We start from the raw sequence: 18,648 nt of genomic DNA on the forward strand, positions 1-18,648 counted from the left end.
TACTAGTGGAAAAACGAGTGTGACGCGTCACTGCTGGCAAAACGTGAGCCTCCAAAGCTGCTGCATGCTAACATTTTCATGCGACGGGAGGAATGGGTACGTGCGCAGTTTCTCACAGTGCGCTGCTTTGTGGGGAGACTAATCAGAGAGGTTCCTTCACCCCTTTTGGACATGCGTGCTAGGTAGGTGGGGGGACCCACCCGGACGCTGGTTTAGCACTGATGGGGAGATTTAGCACTGGTTCGGCTTGGTCATTCTGTCTTTCAGGCATGGTTTTTAACAGAGGTGTAACTCATTCGAACCAGTCACAGACCACAAACCGCTGACAAGAACATTTAGCCCCAATAAAGATGGCCGCAACTCGCATCCAGTGCTGGGCTTTGTTGCTTCGGGGGTGTCGCCCCACAGTTGGCGTAGTCCCATCCTCATTGTCACTGTAGTGTATCAAACCACATGCCAAGTCAGGAAGCCGAAAGAATGATAGTGCTTATTCAGTGCTCATCATATAAGTAATCTTTTGCCTCTGACATCACCAGGAAGCATAGCATATGCACGTGTGTTGCTTATCACGAGCCTTGCTACACAGCAGTAATGGAAAGGTTTTTAGAACTTGTGTGTGCATATCTCCATGACAAGTAAACGTCGTTTCTGATGCGCAACTGAGCTGGTTAGCACCCTTTCAACAAACACGTAATCCTCTCTGGGCTGTTGTAAATTGGTGTGACCCCCCCCAAAATGCACTGTGGAGGGAGCTGTGCCAGCCTTTGTACCTTCTGTACAACACTGTAAAATGGGGCTTGCTGCAAGTTGCTGAGGCCAACTGCCGCAGCAGCACCGCCACTGCCGTGCCGCGTGCATTTAGTGTGTTGCTAGTGTGTTTGGGTAGTGTGTTCAGGCCTTTAATGACAGGAATAGACAGGGGTCAGTTGTGTGGTGTACATACGTGAACAAATAAAGGCATTTATTAAAAACAATAGCTTGCTGTCTCCACGAAAAGGGCTCACAGCTGTTAAGCACAGGTGGAAAAACTGGACCAAAATTGCCTGCCCTGTGAAATTTTTGCACCTCATCACGATTACAAAAGAAAGAGGGGAAAAATCTTGTTAGGGAGATTCGCAAACTCATTGTGCGACATGCGTGCTGCTTTTTGCTCTTCTTTATCGACTTCCTGCTTGATACGGCAGTTGAGATACGCATCATCTGCAGCGAATTCCGTCAGGTTCTTTCCCCCTTCAGATGTAGCGACAAAGACACCGAAGAAGCACCGGTTGGAGGAACAATCATGCGCTTGGCAAGGCGGTGGCGCCCTCTCATGTGCAGCGCGGGAGTTAGCCGCACATTTTCCGAAAAGTTTTTAGCGATTTGAAGTTAATTATTGCATTTACTTCGTTTTTCTTTAAATTATATTATTTTAGACCTTGCTGACTTATTTTAAACCGGTTTTGAGCATTGCTAGCCTTGTTTTAGACCTGTATCGACCACTTGGTTTTGAGCATGTTCACACCACCTGGGATGGACAGATGACAAGCCGGGCTCCTAAAGTGCTACGCACTTAAGAGAAGTCTACCCCTTTTATGAGTATGTTTGCTAATATTTTTCCCATTTTGTGCACTTTGTGCTACGTATTATAGCGATAAAAAGAAGTGCAAACAGTGTGGCACCTACGCACTCTGCTGTTCGAATTTTTAATGCACTCGTAAGCTGACTGGTAATAAAAAGACACTAGGGACACAGTCAAGACACAATCAAAGATATCTATAATGTCCTTTTATTAACAGCCAGGCTACAGGGGCTTGAACAGAAATATGAACAGCAGAGCGTATAGCAGCCATACTGTACACATTTCTTTTTATCTCTGTATAGTGCCTATTATTGTTGCTGTTGCTGTTTTTATTTCTGCACATGATGTCTGGGTGGGGGCCAGCTGTAACTCGGAAAGCTTTTTTTTCCCTGGCTTCTTGCATCATGCATTCGCTAGTAATTACTACTTTTGGTAATTTTCTTACTTCATAGCTTTTCAGAGGAGCTCTGCGGGTAGCTGTCACGGCAGGACGGCAGCCCAGGCCAGCTCCGCGCCATCATCGCCCGAGGCTTCCGGAGATAACAGGCCTCCACGCTGCGACTCCCTTGCGCTCTTCTTTCGAAAGGTACTCACGACTGACGTGTGCTAGTGGTACGCTGAAGGGTAGCGCTAGTCTAGAACAAGGCACCTAGATAAGGGGTGTGCAGCCCCCCCCCCCCCCTTCCCATCCCTCCATCTTGAAATTTCTGTGTCCAATGGATTCCTTCAAGAATTTTCGGCTGGAAAAAACTTTGATGAGGACTGCAGGCATGACACTTCAGCCAGCTAAACTTTGTCCTTATCGCTTCAAATAACTGATGTAAAAAAAAAAAGGCAGAAGTTCAGGGAAAGATGGAAGCTTGAAGAGATGAAAAATCCGTGAACACGTGGTTTCGCTGGAGCCGAAGTCTCGATAAGCCGACTTGTCTTCTTCAACGCTGCAACTGCAGCATTGAAGTTGCAGTCGTCTTGTTCCGATCGCTGAAACGTCGCTGTCTTGTTCCGATCGTCGAGACAAGTCCCTTGTTCCGATCACCGAGATAAGTCCGATTGCCTAAAGGTCGGCTCTAGCAACACCCGGTGTTCACGAATTTTTCATCTCTTCAAATGCCTTAGTGGTTTGGAAAATTATTTATTTTTAACAAATCGGTTTGTTCACAAGTGCAACAGTTCTCGCTGTTTATGCTGACGAAACTCCTAGTCTTGCTTCCCTTTTCAAACCGGGTATCATGTAGCTTCGCTGGTGCACGCGTGCAACTCAGTGCAATACGTCCAGGTCGCATGTGAGCTAACTGAGATGAAATATGAACAGTTTGACCCACCATGACACCGCGACACTTTTCTGTGGAACAAGAAGTCACAGAATCATTTCTTGTGCATGGTGGCCGCATTTGTCCGGAATTTAGGCTCGTGCGAATATTCCAGCAGTTCGAATATTCGCACGAATATAGCAGTATTCGAATTCACTTTGAAACTAATTTAAATTATTCTAAATTTCGAAGCGTTCAAAATGAACGAATAGACATGTATAAACCACATGTGACCCTCTGTAAAGGTGGTTTTACTGCACTGGAGGGGTGCTATGCTCTGAATACACCTATCCAGGGGAAATATGCACTGCCGCGAAGCCCCACTTCAAGGTTCATTGAACAAATTACCCTCACAATGATTCTTCATTTTTTTTTAATTTAAAAGCTCATTATATTGGTTTATATGCTCTAAGTATAGTAAATTTTCAGACGTAACATATTTTACAGGTTGTCACTTGCATTTAACTAAAAGTCAAATCCTGCTACTATTCAAAGTTGCTTCCACTTCTTTTTGAACCGAAAAGAATAAGATTTGCACATGCCTTGTTTCAATTTTAAAAAATATTGTGCAGGTTAGTTGGGTCATGACAAGTATGCTAATTTTTCTTTATAACATGTGATATATACTATTCGAATTCGATTCAAAATTATTCGACCAAATCACTATTCGCTTCAAATTTGCTTCGAACCTAAAATTTACTATTCGCACAAGCCTACCGGAAATGGAATGTGAAAACACTTGTGCATGAAGTGCTAAGTGCCCTTTAAGGAAATTTTGGATGCTGGAAATTAGTCCCACACACCTTAAGGTGGTGGATCTCGTGATTTTGTTTTGTTTTGTTTTGTTACATTGAACCATATCAGTTATTGCTTTATTACATCTAATATTGAACCTTCCATTGTGGCAGTATGCTAGAACTCTCATCTGTCGGTGCATTGGGTGCTTGGTAGAGAACTGCAGGTAGTTATTAAATTTAATCTTGAGTAACCTACTGCAGTGCGTGTAATATTTAGATCATGATCTTGGTATGCAAAACCTAAATTTCCTTTGATCATGTTTGATCGCAGGTGATTCCTTTGATCACTTCATGTTTGGGTGTGAAATGAAAAGGAAAATGTTACAGTTTGACCGTGGTTTCGAACATAACGGAGGGGATTCCTTGAGTCTGGAAGCCTTGAAAAAATAAAACAAAATTTACATTTGAGCAAGTATAGCGCATCTTGTCCCAAAGAAAGGCACGTCTTTTCATAGATTAAACATGTTTTTGTTTAAAGTTAACGAAAGCACAGAATAACAGAGACGAAAGAAGACAACTGCCCTCCGTGTGTTATCTCCTTTCGTCTGTGCTACTTACTGTTAACATTTAACACCTATCATCAACTTGCCCAAAGAATTAGTCTCATGTGTTGGTATTGGCTACCGTTGGCAAAAGATAACTTCTCAGTGCGATCTCATACAGGTGTACCACTTGGCGGCCGTGCGCTTTCTGGACATGTGCGAGCGACTGGGCATTCAAAAGGACGTCCAGCACAAGATCTGGACCTGTTTCGAACATTCCCTCGTGGCGCACATTGACCTCATGAGAGACCGGCACCTCGATCAACTCCTCATGTGTGCACTGTATGTTGGTGCCAAGGTAAGCTCTTCTGGGCTTTCTTGCATCTGTCTGCTATGGTAGTTGCAGTGTCTCATTATTGTGAGTCGTCGTTATGGCACACTAACCCTCTCTTGTCAGGTGCCCTATGTTTTGTACAAATGCTTCCTAGAGACCATGCACTTCAATGCAGTTCTGTTAGCTGTGCCTCTTCTGCATGGTTTTTGTAAACCTGCATTGCATAAGTTCATGAATCTGTAAATTTGTGCGTTGTACCTTTTTCATCTACGCTGTACTTAGTTGCGCATGCGCCAAGCCAAGTTCTTTTACAGCGGAGCACTTGCAGAGGTGAGCCAACAAACGCAGCGTAGTGAAGGAAAGAGCGAAACAAGCGAGGGCCGCATTTCAGTTATCAAACGCATGTAACCCTGCTAACTTTTGCTGTAGACTCATGCACAAATGCAACACCACAGTTATTGGTACTGCAGCGGTGAGGCTTCAAGTGAGTGCAGCTGCGACGTCACTCTGCAGCTGATCACATGGCGAGATGCCACGCCTGCCACGCTTGCGCTCCGGTGGCTCACACACCGGCGGCCCAAGGTCATTGTGACGTGATGAATGACCTTGGGAGACATGGCGCAGTACAGCTTTCGCTCTAAAAGATCTCTGTGCATTGCCGTGAAGCCACGTTCTTTGCCTTACAATGAAGCAGTGCCGAAAAGCCAACTTGTGCACCGAAATTCGCATAAGTATTCGTGTTTCGACTTTAGGTCCAAATTTCCTGCATATTCTGTGCGAGTTATACGCAAGAAAATACGGTATATGAGTGAAAGACATGTAACCTTTAAACGAGGCTGCCTGTCAGTGTGTGCGTAAGGATCCGAAGTAAAAGCAGTAGACCCTTGTTAAACAGTATGTGAAGGGACCTGGAAAATCTGTTCTGCCTTACAGGAGTTTGGTTTACTGAGAGGTGAACAGGGGGGCTGAAGTCAAGTATGAAACCAATCATATTAGAGGAAGGTGTTTTGTTTTACTGAGAGTACTGTATCTGAATAGGTGATAACGAAGGAAATCCAAGGTATGAAAGGAAATGTTCAAGTGTGTAAACCCGAATGAACTATTCAGACCGAATTGACTGCGGCCGCTCGTCTCTGGCAAGCTAAACAGAACGTACTTAAACGAGTGTGGCTCACCCCTGGTAATTGAAGGAAGGGAATTTTGAGGGCTCGTCCCTTTGTTTGACACAACTTTAATAAAAACCAGCAGCTGCTGGTTTTCATTAAGGTCATCCTTGGTAAATCATACAAAAAGGCTTAGGGTGAGCACACTTTAGGCTTAGGAGTTAATGAGGTAAACCTTTGATAAACAGGAGTCTGAAATTTTTTCTTGTTTCCTAGGTAACCGAAATCCAAACTAGTTTTGAAGCCATTCTGAACTGCTACCGGGAGCAGTCTCACAAGAAAAGCCATGTGAGTAAGACCTTTACAGATCAGCTGGCCTCTTTTTTATTGGTGGTGTGCCTCTTAAAGAATACCTCTCAATTGTGTTTTTGTCTGACACTCTGCAGGTGTACCGCAGCGTTTACTTGAGACGCACTGCAGGACACGGTGAGGACCACTTTTCTTTCCGTGTTAATCATGCAGTCATTATGGTACTGTGGCAATGTTCATGCATCACAGACATTGCATTGCGTTGTTTCAAACATGTGTCCATTTGTAAATGGCAGTCAACTGCACATTTATTACTGCATTCACACTACCACATGGCAGTAGTGCCTAGCTTGTGGACTGCAGGAAGGTAGCGTAAAATCCCGAGCAAGCGCCCCCTCCCTTTTTCGGGAGACTTGAAATATCCGCCGAGCAAGTGCCACCCCATCCCGCCATTTTCACTGCTTCATTCACTGTTTTTATTTGCCCGACGAGAGCTGGTAACGGCAATGAATGCATGCCTATTCAATAAACCATTTTATTGGAAGCACGTGCGGCCCTCCCACCGCCATCTTGAATTTTGATCTGTGACCGAGCAAGCGCCCCCTCCAAATCTTGTCGGATTATGTTTCACCGTAGGGGGGGCACTTGCTCGGGATTTTACGGTATATGGTAACAATACACTCGAACCTCGATGTAACAAACACAGATATAACGAATTATCGGTTATAACGAAGTAAATGAAAAATAGTCTTGTTATAGCTACAGTGCTAAAAATAAACGTTTATAACGAATTTTCGTATATAACGAAGTTATTTTCGTGGCAGATGTGACTTTGTTATAATGAGGTTTGAGTGTAGTGTGCAGCAAATGTTTACAGGACATAGTGGCCCATTTGTAGAAAAAGGGAACCCCAGTACAGTTTATGCATGTACTGATTGCCTCGCAGGTAAACTGGGTTTGTATTCTGAGGCGATCACTTTTGAAGATATTGCCGAATTGTCACTTTCGATGCGTGTCGATTGGCTAGTAAGCAAAACCAGAAAATTGATAGCGCTGTCTAGTATCTTCGGTGACGTGAATTTTAACGTCCTAATGCTCTGTGGTGCTGTCGACACACCTGGAGTAAATGAAGGCACCTTTTCATTGTTGGTTGGTGGTGAAGTCTAGCATTTCAGTGACATAGATGGCGGCTTCTAGCGTTGTTCCATGGCATTACTTGGGCTGAACTCTGTGAGTACACCGTTTTAAACTTTCAGCGAAAATACATTTCACACGAGCGTGCATTCTTTAAAAATTATACTGTGCTTTAAAAAATTACACGATATTTCATATAGCCATATTTTAAGTAGCCAGAGCAAAGCCAAGCCACTGCGTAGGAGCCGGTACCCTCGAATGCGTCACACCTGCATCGCTCTGTGCTTGTACAGTATACTCACTCTTGTGTTGTGTGACGTTTGAAAACACAAACGGCCAGTGTAACGATGATGTCGCGGGCTGGTGAGGTAAAGTAAGTGATGAGTAAAGTGATGAAGTAAAGTGATCAGTTGACGAGGTAAAGTGACACTGTTGCTAAAAGTGCTCATCTCAGCATACGGCCCCTGGTATAAACATGGTGACAGGAGTTGACTATGGTGTCTTGTCTTTGCCTGTTAGTGGTGTACTTAAACATGCTTTCCATTTCATTTCAGATGAACGGGATGACATCATCAAGTTTTACAATGACGTGAGTAGTGTTCAGCGTTTAGATTTATATTCCCTGGACTCTTGTAAGGCAAGAGTCTGCATGATTTATTAGGTATTGCGCAGTCCAAAGCAATTGCAACGAGTTTTCATTTCCAGTTTACATGGCAGTACCGACTGCAGCTTAAAGCTACCATAACATAGGCAAAGCCGTATCATTAGACTCTTGTTGGTCATCACATAGAGCAAGTTTTGTAGTAGTATAGTCGTACACTAACGTCTGCGAAGGCAAACGCACAACAACTGTGTGCATAAAGATTCGAAAATGGAACCTAATGTGAAAATGCCATCAGATGTCACAAGACGTGATCGATTCAAAACACGCGAGATCAGCCCTCAGTTGCAACCTGAAAAAAAAGTCTCAAGCTCCACCGACAGAACCATGGTGCGCCTGCTTTTCACCCGTAAAAGACAGTCGTGCTAGCTGGGTTCCGCTCGAACCGTAGGCACTCTTTCTTGGCTAATGCAAATATGACGCTTGTGAACAGTTAAAGGTTCATCGCTCCTACCTAAAACATTATGTTTCACTGAGCAGCGATGTCACAATCCCTGACGAAATTTACCAGCACGGTCAAGTTTCCGACCTAAAAGCAGCGACACAAAGACATGTCTGTACTGCAAAGTCAACTGTGTGAAAGACTCGAGAAGGGCTTGACTTCATGAAAATGAGTAAGCTCTCTTGGATGGAGCAGTTATGCAAATTCTCTGTGGGAGGCACAGCAATGGCTGTGGGTGGGGCTGGCATTTTTTTCTTAGGTTGTGACCAACTGTAGTGGTGTAAAAGTGTATGTAGACTGAATTTTTCTAGGAGACATTCACATTCGGGCGTTCACTGCAATAATGGCCACATTGTGCACTATCCAAACAGTTCAAACGGACATTTACACGGCCAGAGTATCTCTATGCAGAAAAATTCGGTTGCCACGATGTGGCCTCTAATTGTCAGATTCGGCCTTTTCAACATTGCAAAGCGGTTGCTTGTTCAAGAAGCTTTAGTTGCCGAGTCATTGCCTAAGTGCATCTGCCCAATGCCTTTTTTTTTTCACAAAAGAAATAAAATCGATACAACATCAGTGATTGTTTTAGAAGTAACCTTATTGCTCACTTTGCAAAAGGGTTACTTTGCATTGCTGTTCCAGCATGTGTGTAGGTTTTAGCACTGTAGACTCTGGTATGCAGATTCATTAAAGGAACACGTAACAAAAGGTTACAAAATTAAGTACAGAGCTAATTTTTCTCGCTTGATCATTCCTGGAGATTGCTTCCTTTAAACATCATGTAGTGTTAAGTTTTTATGCACAATAAGGATGTTAGATTCTTGTTAAGAATTGCCACTTATGCTTCGAGGTTGACAACTGACGTCGCATGATTTTGCAGATCTACGTAAGTCAGATGTCTGCATTTGTCAAGAGCTTCTGTTCGGGTGCAAGGATGGTGAGTTTTTAAGAATACGCCTTTACTGGTGATTTATAGGGATGGGCGAATATTTGGGCGTTTCAAATATTCAAACGAATATTACAGTATTTGAATTCGCTTCGATACGAATTTAGATTATTCGAAATTTTGAAGTATTCGAAATGAACGGATATATGTATACATTTGACCGCACATCGCCTCTTGTAAAGGTGGTTTCACTGCAGCGTCTGGTTGCTCTGCCATGAAACAACTCATCCAGGGAAATCTGCACTGCCGCGAAGCCACACTTCAAGGTTAAATGTACATATATTTTAAGTTTAAAAGCGTGTTATATGGGCTTATATGCGCTAAGTATAGTAATTTTTAAATTGTAACGTCCACTTATAACTTGAACCCTGTTTAAATCTTCATACTATTCAAGGCTGCTTTTCTAACCAAAAAAGTGACATTCACTCATACCTAGTTCAAATCCTTAAAAATATTGCGCAAGGGTCATGACAAAAATGCTCATACTATTTGAACTATTCGATCCAAAATAATTTGACCAAATCACTATTCGCTTCGGATTCGCTTCGAACCTCAAGTTCGCTATCCGCCCATCCCTAGTAATTTATACTCTGACTAAGACTGGGGTTTTATATGAAATATTTGATCTCTCCAAACAACTTTAAGTGAACTGCAGATTTTGTCACCGTGTACTATGAAAGGTGTCAAAGTGTGGATTCAAGCAAGTTTTCCGTGATGCTCTTGCTCATATTTAAAAAGTAAAATTGTGCACGTAGGCTCGCCTGTATCTGCGCTCTCTGAAACTACGCTTTTCACGAGGTCTAAAACTTCACCTAACCTAATGTAAGTTGGGTTGCCGCCATTCATAATGTCTTTTATATTAAGTTCCACTGCATGCCTTGTTCAAAATGTAAATGGATGTTTGGGGAAGGAGTCACTCAAGGTTGTTTGATAATCGAGGAACCTACCATTTGTTGCAGAATGACATCGTTTGCCTGACACCCCTGCCACGTGCCAAATACATGCTCAACTCGCCAAAACGCCAGATTTCGCCCAACATCAAGCTGTTCGTGTCCCCGCTAAAGGTTGACCATTTTGTGACACCCGAGCGTCACACTTACCACTTCAACCAAAGCCCAGCCAAGGTGAGTATTAGTTCTAGTTATTAATTACAGCACCAGCCTTGTCGGGTCCTTTCAGCTTTCAGTGTGTCCGTGTATGAATCCACAGGTTTCGGTCCTGACTTAACCCTATGCTATGCCTCCGCTATTTTTTCCATGCCGGTGCAAATGCCTGGATGGGAAATCATTATACGGAAAGAAAAAAACAAAATCGCTTTATGTCACAGTATTATGAAAGATTGAAAGAGAACCTAGTTATGCCTAGTTCTGCTTAGTTCTGTATGTTGTCTGACATGAATGGCTGATCATAGGGTCGTGCTCATGGAAAAGTATGTGCGTTTGACGTTGTCAACACCAGGCTATATATTTGTGCGGTTCCATTTATGATCATACGCTTTCCCAACCATGGTGCACTTATGATGTGCTGTCATTTTCTTGGTTCATCCTTTGCTTTTGTGTTCTTACAGGATCTCCTCAGGATCAATGAAACGGTTAGGAGTGCTTGCGTGGATGTGGCGAGGAAGCGAATCTTGCTCGACAGTGATACCTTGGAAGACAAGCCAGCCACCAAAAAACACGTGCTCTACGAGAAAATCGAGGCATTCGTGAGGGGTCGCCAGGACCCCTAAAACAGAGCTTGCAGCTCCAAAGAGTAGGCGGCTAGGGAATGGAAAAGCTAGGCTTCCTTCTTCTGTTTAATGTCGTTGTTTCAGGGCTGGCACGATTCGTCATTGCTGCGAATCTTGTGCAATGTGCTTTTGGTTTTGCTGATGTGCATTGCTTTGTCGAAAATTGTAGAACCGCTACGCATGCGACCAGATCTATTAGGGCCTCCTGAAGAATGTTGATTACCTAAAAAGAAGCTTTGAACTTGGTGGTGCTCTTGAGGTTGCTTAAAAAGGTAATTCTGCCACAGGAAAGAGTGACAGATCCTGTCATTTGTGCAGTGGTTTTGGCAAACTGTGCAAGGAGTGCGGCACCACGTGCATGGCGGGACCAGCTTGCGGCATACATTGCTAAAAGCAACTGTGTCTTTGTTGGCGCTGGAATCACTGTGGGATGAGCATTTATTTGGCATTGCCAAGTCTTCGACGTTTTTTTGTTTCTTTATTTTTTCTTGTAAGGATCCTTGGTATATACAAGGTACGCTGAGTGGTGTGTGTGTTTGTGCATGTGCGAGTTTTCAGTTTCGTGTTTTTTGTCCGGTGTCCCTTTTATTTGCTGTCCAGTGTCCATTAGATTTCAGAATGACGATCTAATATGCCTAGATGTTCCTTGCAAGGTGCACAGTACACAAATAATTGGTGCTCTCAGACCCTTGTAACTGTTGCCTGGGCCTTCGTGTCATGATGGAGCTGCGACCAGTCACGGAATATACAAACTTAGTGTTCCCTTTAACAGTGAATCATTCTGTGAATTGCCACATGCGTGTGTATGTGTGTTCTTACATGTTGTGTTTCTGCAATGAGGTATCTTGCAGTTCCTGTGTCGAGTGTCTTTGTGAGGGGCCAAAGGCCCTTGTTTCGCTTTGCATGAGGCGAGGTGGTGAAGACGCTAGAAAGCAGTGTTGCATTTGCTCTGCTGACTTGAAGTGGTAATTCAGTATGTGTGTGCATTGTACAAGAACCCAACACTTCTGGTTTTGTAACGATGTGCACAGGCTGCTGTTTATGATCTCTTTGCATCTGCAATATATATACTCATAGTGCAATGTTGCCTTCTTCGTGGCAATGCAGCAGTTTTCTCTGTTATTCAGCGATTCATTGAAACACGTGGCCGTTAAATTATGTGCATCATTTAAACGTTCATACAGTCATTTACATAATGACTAGAAATGGTCGTTTAAACATTAATACAGTTATTTATATAATGATTATAAATGATCTTGCATGCTCCCAGTCTTTTCTCTTTCTGATGTTTAGGTTGGGATCCTAAGCTTTTTATTGTGCATGCAGCCTTTGAGTCCACATTTTGAGTCTGTATTTCTCATGAGTGGTGCTAGGCAATGTGTTATGACAAATGGTAATTCCTAACATGCCAGCTGACTACGGTTCTGCAATTGCAATTGTGTGCTTTAATAGGTGCTGACTTGCAGGTGTATTAGTGAAACTGAAAGAGTGTTGCGCTTCAAAAGCTAGCCTAGTGTGTCAGTGGCTTTCTTTTTTACACTGGACGTCGCTGTGACCCAAGTATCTCTGACTGGGTTAATGGTCTCTAGACAGACCTGTTTAATGTCATCCAGCGAAAGAGAGAGAGAGAGGAGATAATTGTTGGGCAGGAGGCTGGCAGGTTAACCAGAGGTTGAATATCCTGTTTGCCTTTTGCACCGGGAAAGGGGTTAGAATGGACAGAGAGGTAAGAAAGAAAAATGAAACATTGTAATGAGGACAGATACACAACAGGCTTACTTGGTGATTGCTTTGTGATTGTGATTTACTTTATGGACTACGAAATGGCCATCAAACATTCAAGACTATTCTGAAGCATGTAGGACTGGAGTCGGATGATGCTTGAAGAGTTCCAGTATTCATGACCTGTTTTGTGATGCAGGTGAAGGCCTGGCACATCATTGTGTGAAAAAATACATTTGATCACTGCATTTCAAAGGCATCCAACGACGTTCAGCTAAGCTACAAGGCCTCATTATTAGGTGCTTTACTCTAAATGATATTGCATTTACAAGCGTGTAGTACTTTTGGTAGTCACATTCTGCACCATCATGGCCATATGCAGCTCACTATGATCGCAGACAGACAAATAAACTTATTGAGGTCCTGAGGGACTAGCCAGAGGGTACCTGTTGGAGCTCCCGGCTTGCCGGGGGCTCCATTGTGTCTTCTCGGCTTGCCTTTGCCATTTTGTTGAGCACGGGCTAACAGGTTTACATACGTGCCTGCAGAGTCAGCCTCTCTGACGTTGCTTTGAACCCACATGAAAACACCACCTTGTGAGAATTTCCGGTGCCGGCGGTCATTCCCTTACCTGCGTGTCCAGAAAAAAAAAAGCTTCGAGTAAGCTGAAAATTCCTTGCGCAGGGGTTGTTGCTGACGTCAATGTTTCGACAAGTGGTCTTGTCTTCTTCAAGGCAGCAACTGCCTTGAAGTGAAGAAGACTTGTTGAAATGTTGACTCTGGCAACACCCCTTGCTCAAGTAATTTTCAGCTTGCTTCCAAGCTTCCATCTTTTCTTTTCTGCCTTGCTTGAAGTAAGCTTCAGCATAGGAAGCTGAATATAATTGCGATGGTGTAAAGTGCACATATTGTGCCCATTTGTGCAAATGCTGGGAAAACGTGCATGTAGGCATGACAACTTTTACCAGCGGTGGAGTATGGCTAGTTTAAAAGCAGGTACAAAGGTGCTTTTGTGTTCGTCATAGCATTTGTTGCATGTGACTCCTACGCTATAAAAGCAAATTGTACAGTAAGCTAAGTACTGTAAGTTTTTATCGCGAGTGCCTAGTATTAGGTAGTGAATGAAGCATGCTCAATAATTTTTCGGAACAGTGTATGTTTTTGACACTAAAACTGAAAAAATAAAAATAAAAGCTAACCAATGAGAACTTTGAACAATCAACAGCAGCTTCTCCTAGATTATTTCAGTAGTCTAATTCCCAGACTGGCGTGGGTGGAAGGCCGCGCTCCTCAGCTCAGACACACTAATACAAACACGTTTAGTACGGCAGGCCAAAGACGCCGCCAGGGCCCACGGGATCATGGCTGATGTATAAGTTGGGTCCCCCCTTCTGAAAGGGGGAGGGGGATCTTTCTGCTAATTGAATCAAGTTCGTTCATTATCATCGTCTGTAGCACCAATTTACAGCCAAACATGAAATTTCATTGCAGTTAGGTTTTGAGAGAGAGCTGCTGCACTTGCTGCTGGTGGTTTAACAGTTCCTTCTTGGGCGAGCAAAGTTGTGTTTGGAGTTTGTTTCCTTGGGATTATTTTATGGGTGTGCGGTCTAGAAAGATGCAATTCGCTTCACCACAGTTGGCTACTTGTTTCCATTCGGTGCTTTGTCATAGTTTTTTGCTCATGTAATCTGCGTATTGTGACATGTGCGTGTGCTGTGCATAAAGGAACAGATACAATGATGTGCGTTGTTTTATGTCACAGGGGCCAGTGATGGCCAAAGAGTGCCAAAAATAAGCGTATGGCTCTGCCTTGCCAGAATGTGTGACCAGGTGCGCTAACCATACAGGAAATATTTCTTTCCAATTCATTATGGCACATCAGTTCCTCAGAAGGCTGCAAGGTCCCATTTCCAAGAACAGAGCAGTGAAGTGAAGGTTCCAAGAATGGAGCACTGAAGACCATTGGTGTGTGTTGCCGCTTGTTTTCCTCCAACAGTGCTCTTCGAGTGATGTGGTTTTGTGCTAATACTGGTTTAAGGGAGCGGAACTTAAAACGAGGGCCAAAAAAGAAGACCGACAAGGCCGTCGTACTGACAAATGAGTTGTTAGTACAGCGACGACGTCCTTGTCTGACTTTTTCATTGTCTCTCGTTTTAAGTTCCGCTGCTCACACCAGTATTAGCTATGAACCAACTAACTCCGGTGAACACCGCTTTTGGTTTTGTGCTGTTCAGTGCGTCAACTGCACCCCCCTGTAAAAACACTTTTATGTGTAAAAGGGGTGCACGTTAGTGCAAACAAACAAAGACTCGAGAAAGAAATAGTAGAAAGCAAGAAAGGTCGGGCACTAAACTTCAACTTTTTTGAAAATTGAAGCCGAGAGTTTCACATGCGTGCGTCAGTGTAGGTAAGGCAAATGGTTGAGATTCATTGTATTCTCAAATAAAGATCACATCGTTTAAGTCTACGTGTTACCTGCAATGCGCACATGACTTATACTTGCATACCTTTAAGTATGTATAACGGTATTGTGTTTTTTTTTTTTTTTTGCGCAATAAATAAAATTTTCATGTGCACAGCATTGAAAATTCAACATCTGTAGCATGTGTCTAGATAATTTACTATATACAGAGAGCCATTTATTAAGTACGTCATCTATCAGAGAACATTATTGGAAGCGGTATGTGGTGCAAGTGGTTTTTAAAGGTTTGTACACGTAAAAGCACTCGTAGTGAAGTTTGACTGTCAAGATAGGGTGCATATAATGATGATAACTCATTGAAAACAAAATAAATTTCATAAAAGCCGAACATAGCAAAAGCAAATACATTATTACAAGTTATGCTGGTACACGTGCATTCATGCCAAAGCTTGCAATTACATAGTCAACGTAGGGTGGTTGTACTGCATCACAGAATCCCAATAAAGCGACAGAATCCCAATAAAGAAGGGCGCACGGCAGGGAGACACGACCTCTCCAATGCTATTCACTGCATGTTTACAGGAGGTTTTCAGGGCCCTAGATTGGGAAGAATTAGGGATAAGAGTTAATGGAGAGTATCTCAGTAACCTGCGATTCGCTGATGACATTGCATTGATGAGTAACGCGGGAGACGAATTACAACTCATGATTACTGAACTGAATACGGAAAGTAGAAGAGTAAGTATGAAAATTAATATGCATAAAACTAAAGTAATGTGGAACAATCTTGGCAGAGAACAGCGCTTTGCGATAGGTGGCGAGACACTGGAAGTTGTAAAGGAGTACGTCTACTTGGGTAGTAACCGCGGAGCCGAACCATGAGAGTGAAATAACTAGAAGAATAAGGATGGGATGGGGCTCATTCGGCAAGCACTATCAAATCATGAATGATAGTCTACCACTATCCCTCTAGAGGAAGGTATATAACAGCTGCATCTTACCGGTACTTACACGGAGCAGAAACCTGAAGACTTACAAAGAGGGTTCAACTTAAATTGAGGACGACGCAGCGAGCGATGGAAAGGAAAATGATAGGTGTAACCTTAAGAGACAGGAAGAGAGCAGAGTGGGTCAGGGAACAAACGGGGGTTAAGGATATTATACTTGAAATCAAGAAGAAATGGATATGGGCCGGGCACGTAGCACGTCGGCAGGATAACCGGTGGTCATTAAGGGTAACTGACTGGATTCCAAGAGATGGCAAACGCGTGAGGGGGAGACAGAAAATTAGGCGGGTAGATGAGATTAAGAAGTTTGTAGGTATAACAGAAAGCACAGGACCGGGTTGATTGGCGGAACATGGGAGAGGCCTTTGCCCTGCAGTGGGCGTAGACACGCTGATGATGATGATGATATGTGTTTAAGTCATCGAGAAACTGACTTCTAGAGTTGTGTACGCCGATTCGAGTCCACGACATTCTACGCAATGCGCTGTGCTTTTAGAGCGCAGCTCTTAGGCGCCCGTTCCTGCGTTGATCGGCGTCGCCGTTGGCGTCGTTGGCGTAACCGATAGAGCGAACGAGGACCAAAGACAGCGAACGCGGGGTCTGTCGATATTACGAGCCACTGGCCTCTAATATCGCTTTCTTCCTCCGTCACGCGCGCTCGCCCTTTGGTCGGAGCTCGTGCGCATGCAAGGCTGGCGGGTGCGCTGCGACTGTCTCGCTTGTCGTGACCGGGATGTCGATGTCAACGTTTCGCTAGGTTCGTGACGCCTGCAATGCACAGAGTGGTGTGCGTATAGCACTCGAGGACTGGCAGTTTATTCAGAAGCCACGGTTGTGGCTATTTCGCGCAAAGAAAAAACAGGGGAAGGGTTAAGGGGAAGGGTTGTTTACGAATTTCCGCTGTCCTGCGGCCAGACGGGAAGGTGCGTGAATGAGCGTGCGCGGGAACACGAGCTGTCACTAAAAGGTAAAGATGGGGCATATTTGCCGGCCCACTGCATTTCCCACAAGTGTGAGCCGTATGTGCATAAAATTCATATTCTGGGGAGAAGCAGAGACTCCACTGCTCGAGAACTGTTGGAAGCTTTTCATATAAAAGCACGAGGTTTAATATGCATTAGTGACACTTCATTGTTACTTTCGCAGGCAGAGAGCGCGTTCTTGCATCGCGCAGGTTGTGATTAAGATGTTATCCGATCGTTGTGAGCCTGCCCTTTTGCGCATGTCTATACCATATGTATTGCATTGCACAAAACGTTATCTGTTCGATGTATGCCTTGCTTTGCGCGCATGCCTTTGCATATATATAACACTGCAGTAAATTTGGAATAAACAGTCGAAAGTTTCCGCTCTCCTTAATCCTTCCATTGTTGTTTCTTTGCGCGAAATAGCCACAGCCGTGGCTTCTGAATGTACATGAACCGACTATCGAAGTAAGCAAGAGCAGTTAAGGATGGGTATAGGTAGACAGAAAAATGAAACAATGTATTACAATATAGGTCACAGAAGCATTTCAGAGTAATATTTTTATTCCAGTCAATGCAGAATAGTACATGATCATTGCAAACATTAATTTTCTTTCAAAGTAGAAGTACAGGAAACACCTGATCCCATCTTTATCAGAAACATGAAATGCTTATAGCTTTAGGCTGTACATGGCTAGCTTTAGGTACAGAGCCACCGCTGACATTACGTCCAGTCTGTGTGGTACAGACATAACTGCAACCTTTGCTGGAGTTATGTCCAGACCTAGCAGCAACTATAACTGATTCAATCCAGATGAAACTGCAACCATTGAATAATGTTGAGATGCAGCGACTGCCAGCGTGAACAATCCAGACACACGGCACTTGGGACTTCTAAGGCATCAAGGAATTATACCAGACGAACACAGGAAACGGTGAAGAAGACAGGAAAGCCTTCTAAAGCCTCAGTTCAGGTCTGAGGTCTTTGCGGCCATTTCTTTCTTAAGATGACCGTATCATGTTGTCACTGTCGCGCCTATTGCTGACCACCCGACCACAGGCCATGCCACAGCATTATCGGTGGTGTAAATTCCGAAAAAAAATCGAAAAGGGAGACAAGTCTTCACATGGCGGCCGTTCTGTTTTTATAAATATATGTTTTATTTTTAATCATATCAATATTAAAATTGCACTTTGAAATAAAATTAAAAACGAGAATTATGTTTGTTTATATAACAGGATCATAATCGAGCAATCGGATTCATACTTCATTGTTGGCATGGGCCAAATCGTTGACATAAATAAATAATGGTAGGCGATCGGGGATTCTTTATTTCCTTTTTAAAGCCGACCATAAAAAAAAAGTCACAGTTTCCCCGCAACGGCGAAGCAATGAATGCGATAGCAATAAGTTGGAATGTAACGCGAAGAACGGAAAGCAGCTCGAAATTGCCAGCGCGTCGCTCGAGCCCAAAGGACGCACGAAAAGAACGCACACAGGACGAGCGCGAACTGCATGCGTCACAGCTCGATACTTGAAGAGCACTGCTCAAACATAAAGCAGGACGCACGAAACGAACGAACAGGTACACACAGGATGAGCGCGAACTGTCCCAGTTGTTACTTATTTCTGTTTGAACAGCGCGCTCTTTGCGCAAACGCGGCCGCAGCAGCGATCGAAGTTGCCTTCGTATGCTCTGTGACTTCAGCGCGGACATCGCGGG

The 18,648-nt window shown here is 43.7% G+C and overlaps 1 protein-coding gene across 1 annotated transcript in view; it reads left to right on the top strand.

The window, feature by feature from the left end:
- The window catches only part of LOC119373902 (retinoblastoma-like protein 1), a 41,926-nt gene extending 27,656 nt beyond the window's left edge, over positions 1 to 14,270 (top strand). The window contains exons 8-15 of the mRNA XM_037643960.2: positions 2,014 to 2,147; positions 4,332 to 4,508; positions 5,864 to 5,935; positions 6,034 to 6,073; positions 7,585 to 7,619; positions 9,014 to 9,070; positions 10,039 to 10,203; positions 10,647 to 14,270. Coding sequence (XP_037499888.1) covers positions 2,014 to 2,147; positions 4,332 to 4,508; positions 5,864 to 5,935; positions 6,034 to 6,073; positions 7,585 to 7,619; positions 9,014 to 9,070; positions 10,039 to 10,203; positions 10,647 to 10,808 — 842 coding nt within the window. The 3' untranslated portion in view covers positions 10,809 to 14,270. The remainder of the gene's footprint in view (positions 1 to 2,013; positions 2,148 to 4,331; positions 4,509 to 5,863; positions 5,936 to 6,033; positions 6,074 to 7,584; positions 7,620 to 9,013; positions 9,071 to 10,038; positions 10,204 to 10,646) is intronic.
- The last annotated feature ends 4,378 nt before the right edge of the window (positions 14,271 to 18,648 follow it).

Source organism: Rhipicephalus sanguineus, chromosome 11, assembly GCF_013339695.2.
Source record: "Rhipicephalus sanguineus isolate Rsan-2018 chromosome 11, BIME_Rsan_1.4, whole genome shotgun sequence".
NCBI classification, from domain to species: domain Eukaryota; kingdom Metazoa; phylum Arthropoda; class Arachnida; order Ixodida; family Ixodidae; genus Rhipicephalus; species Rhipicephalus sanguineus.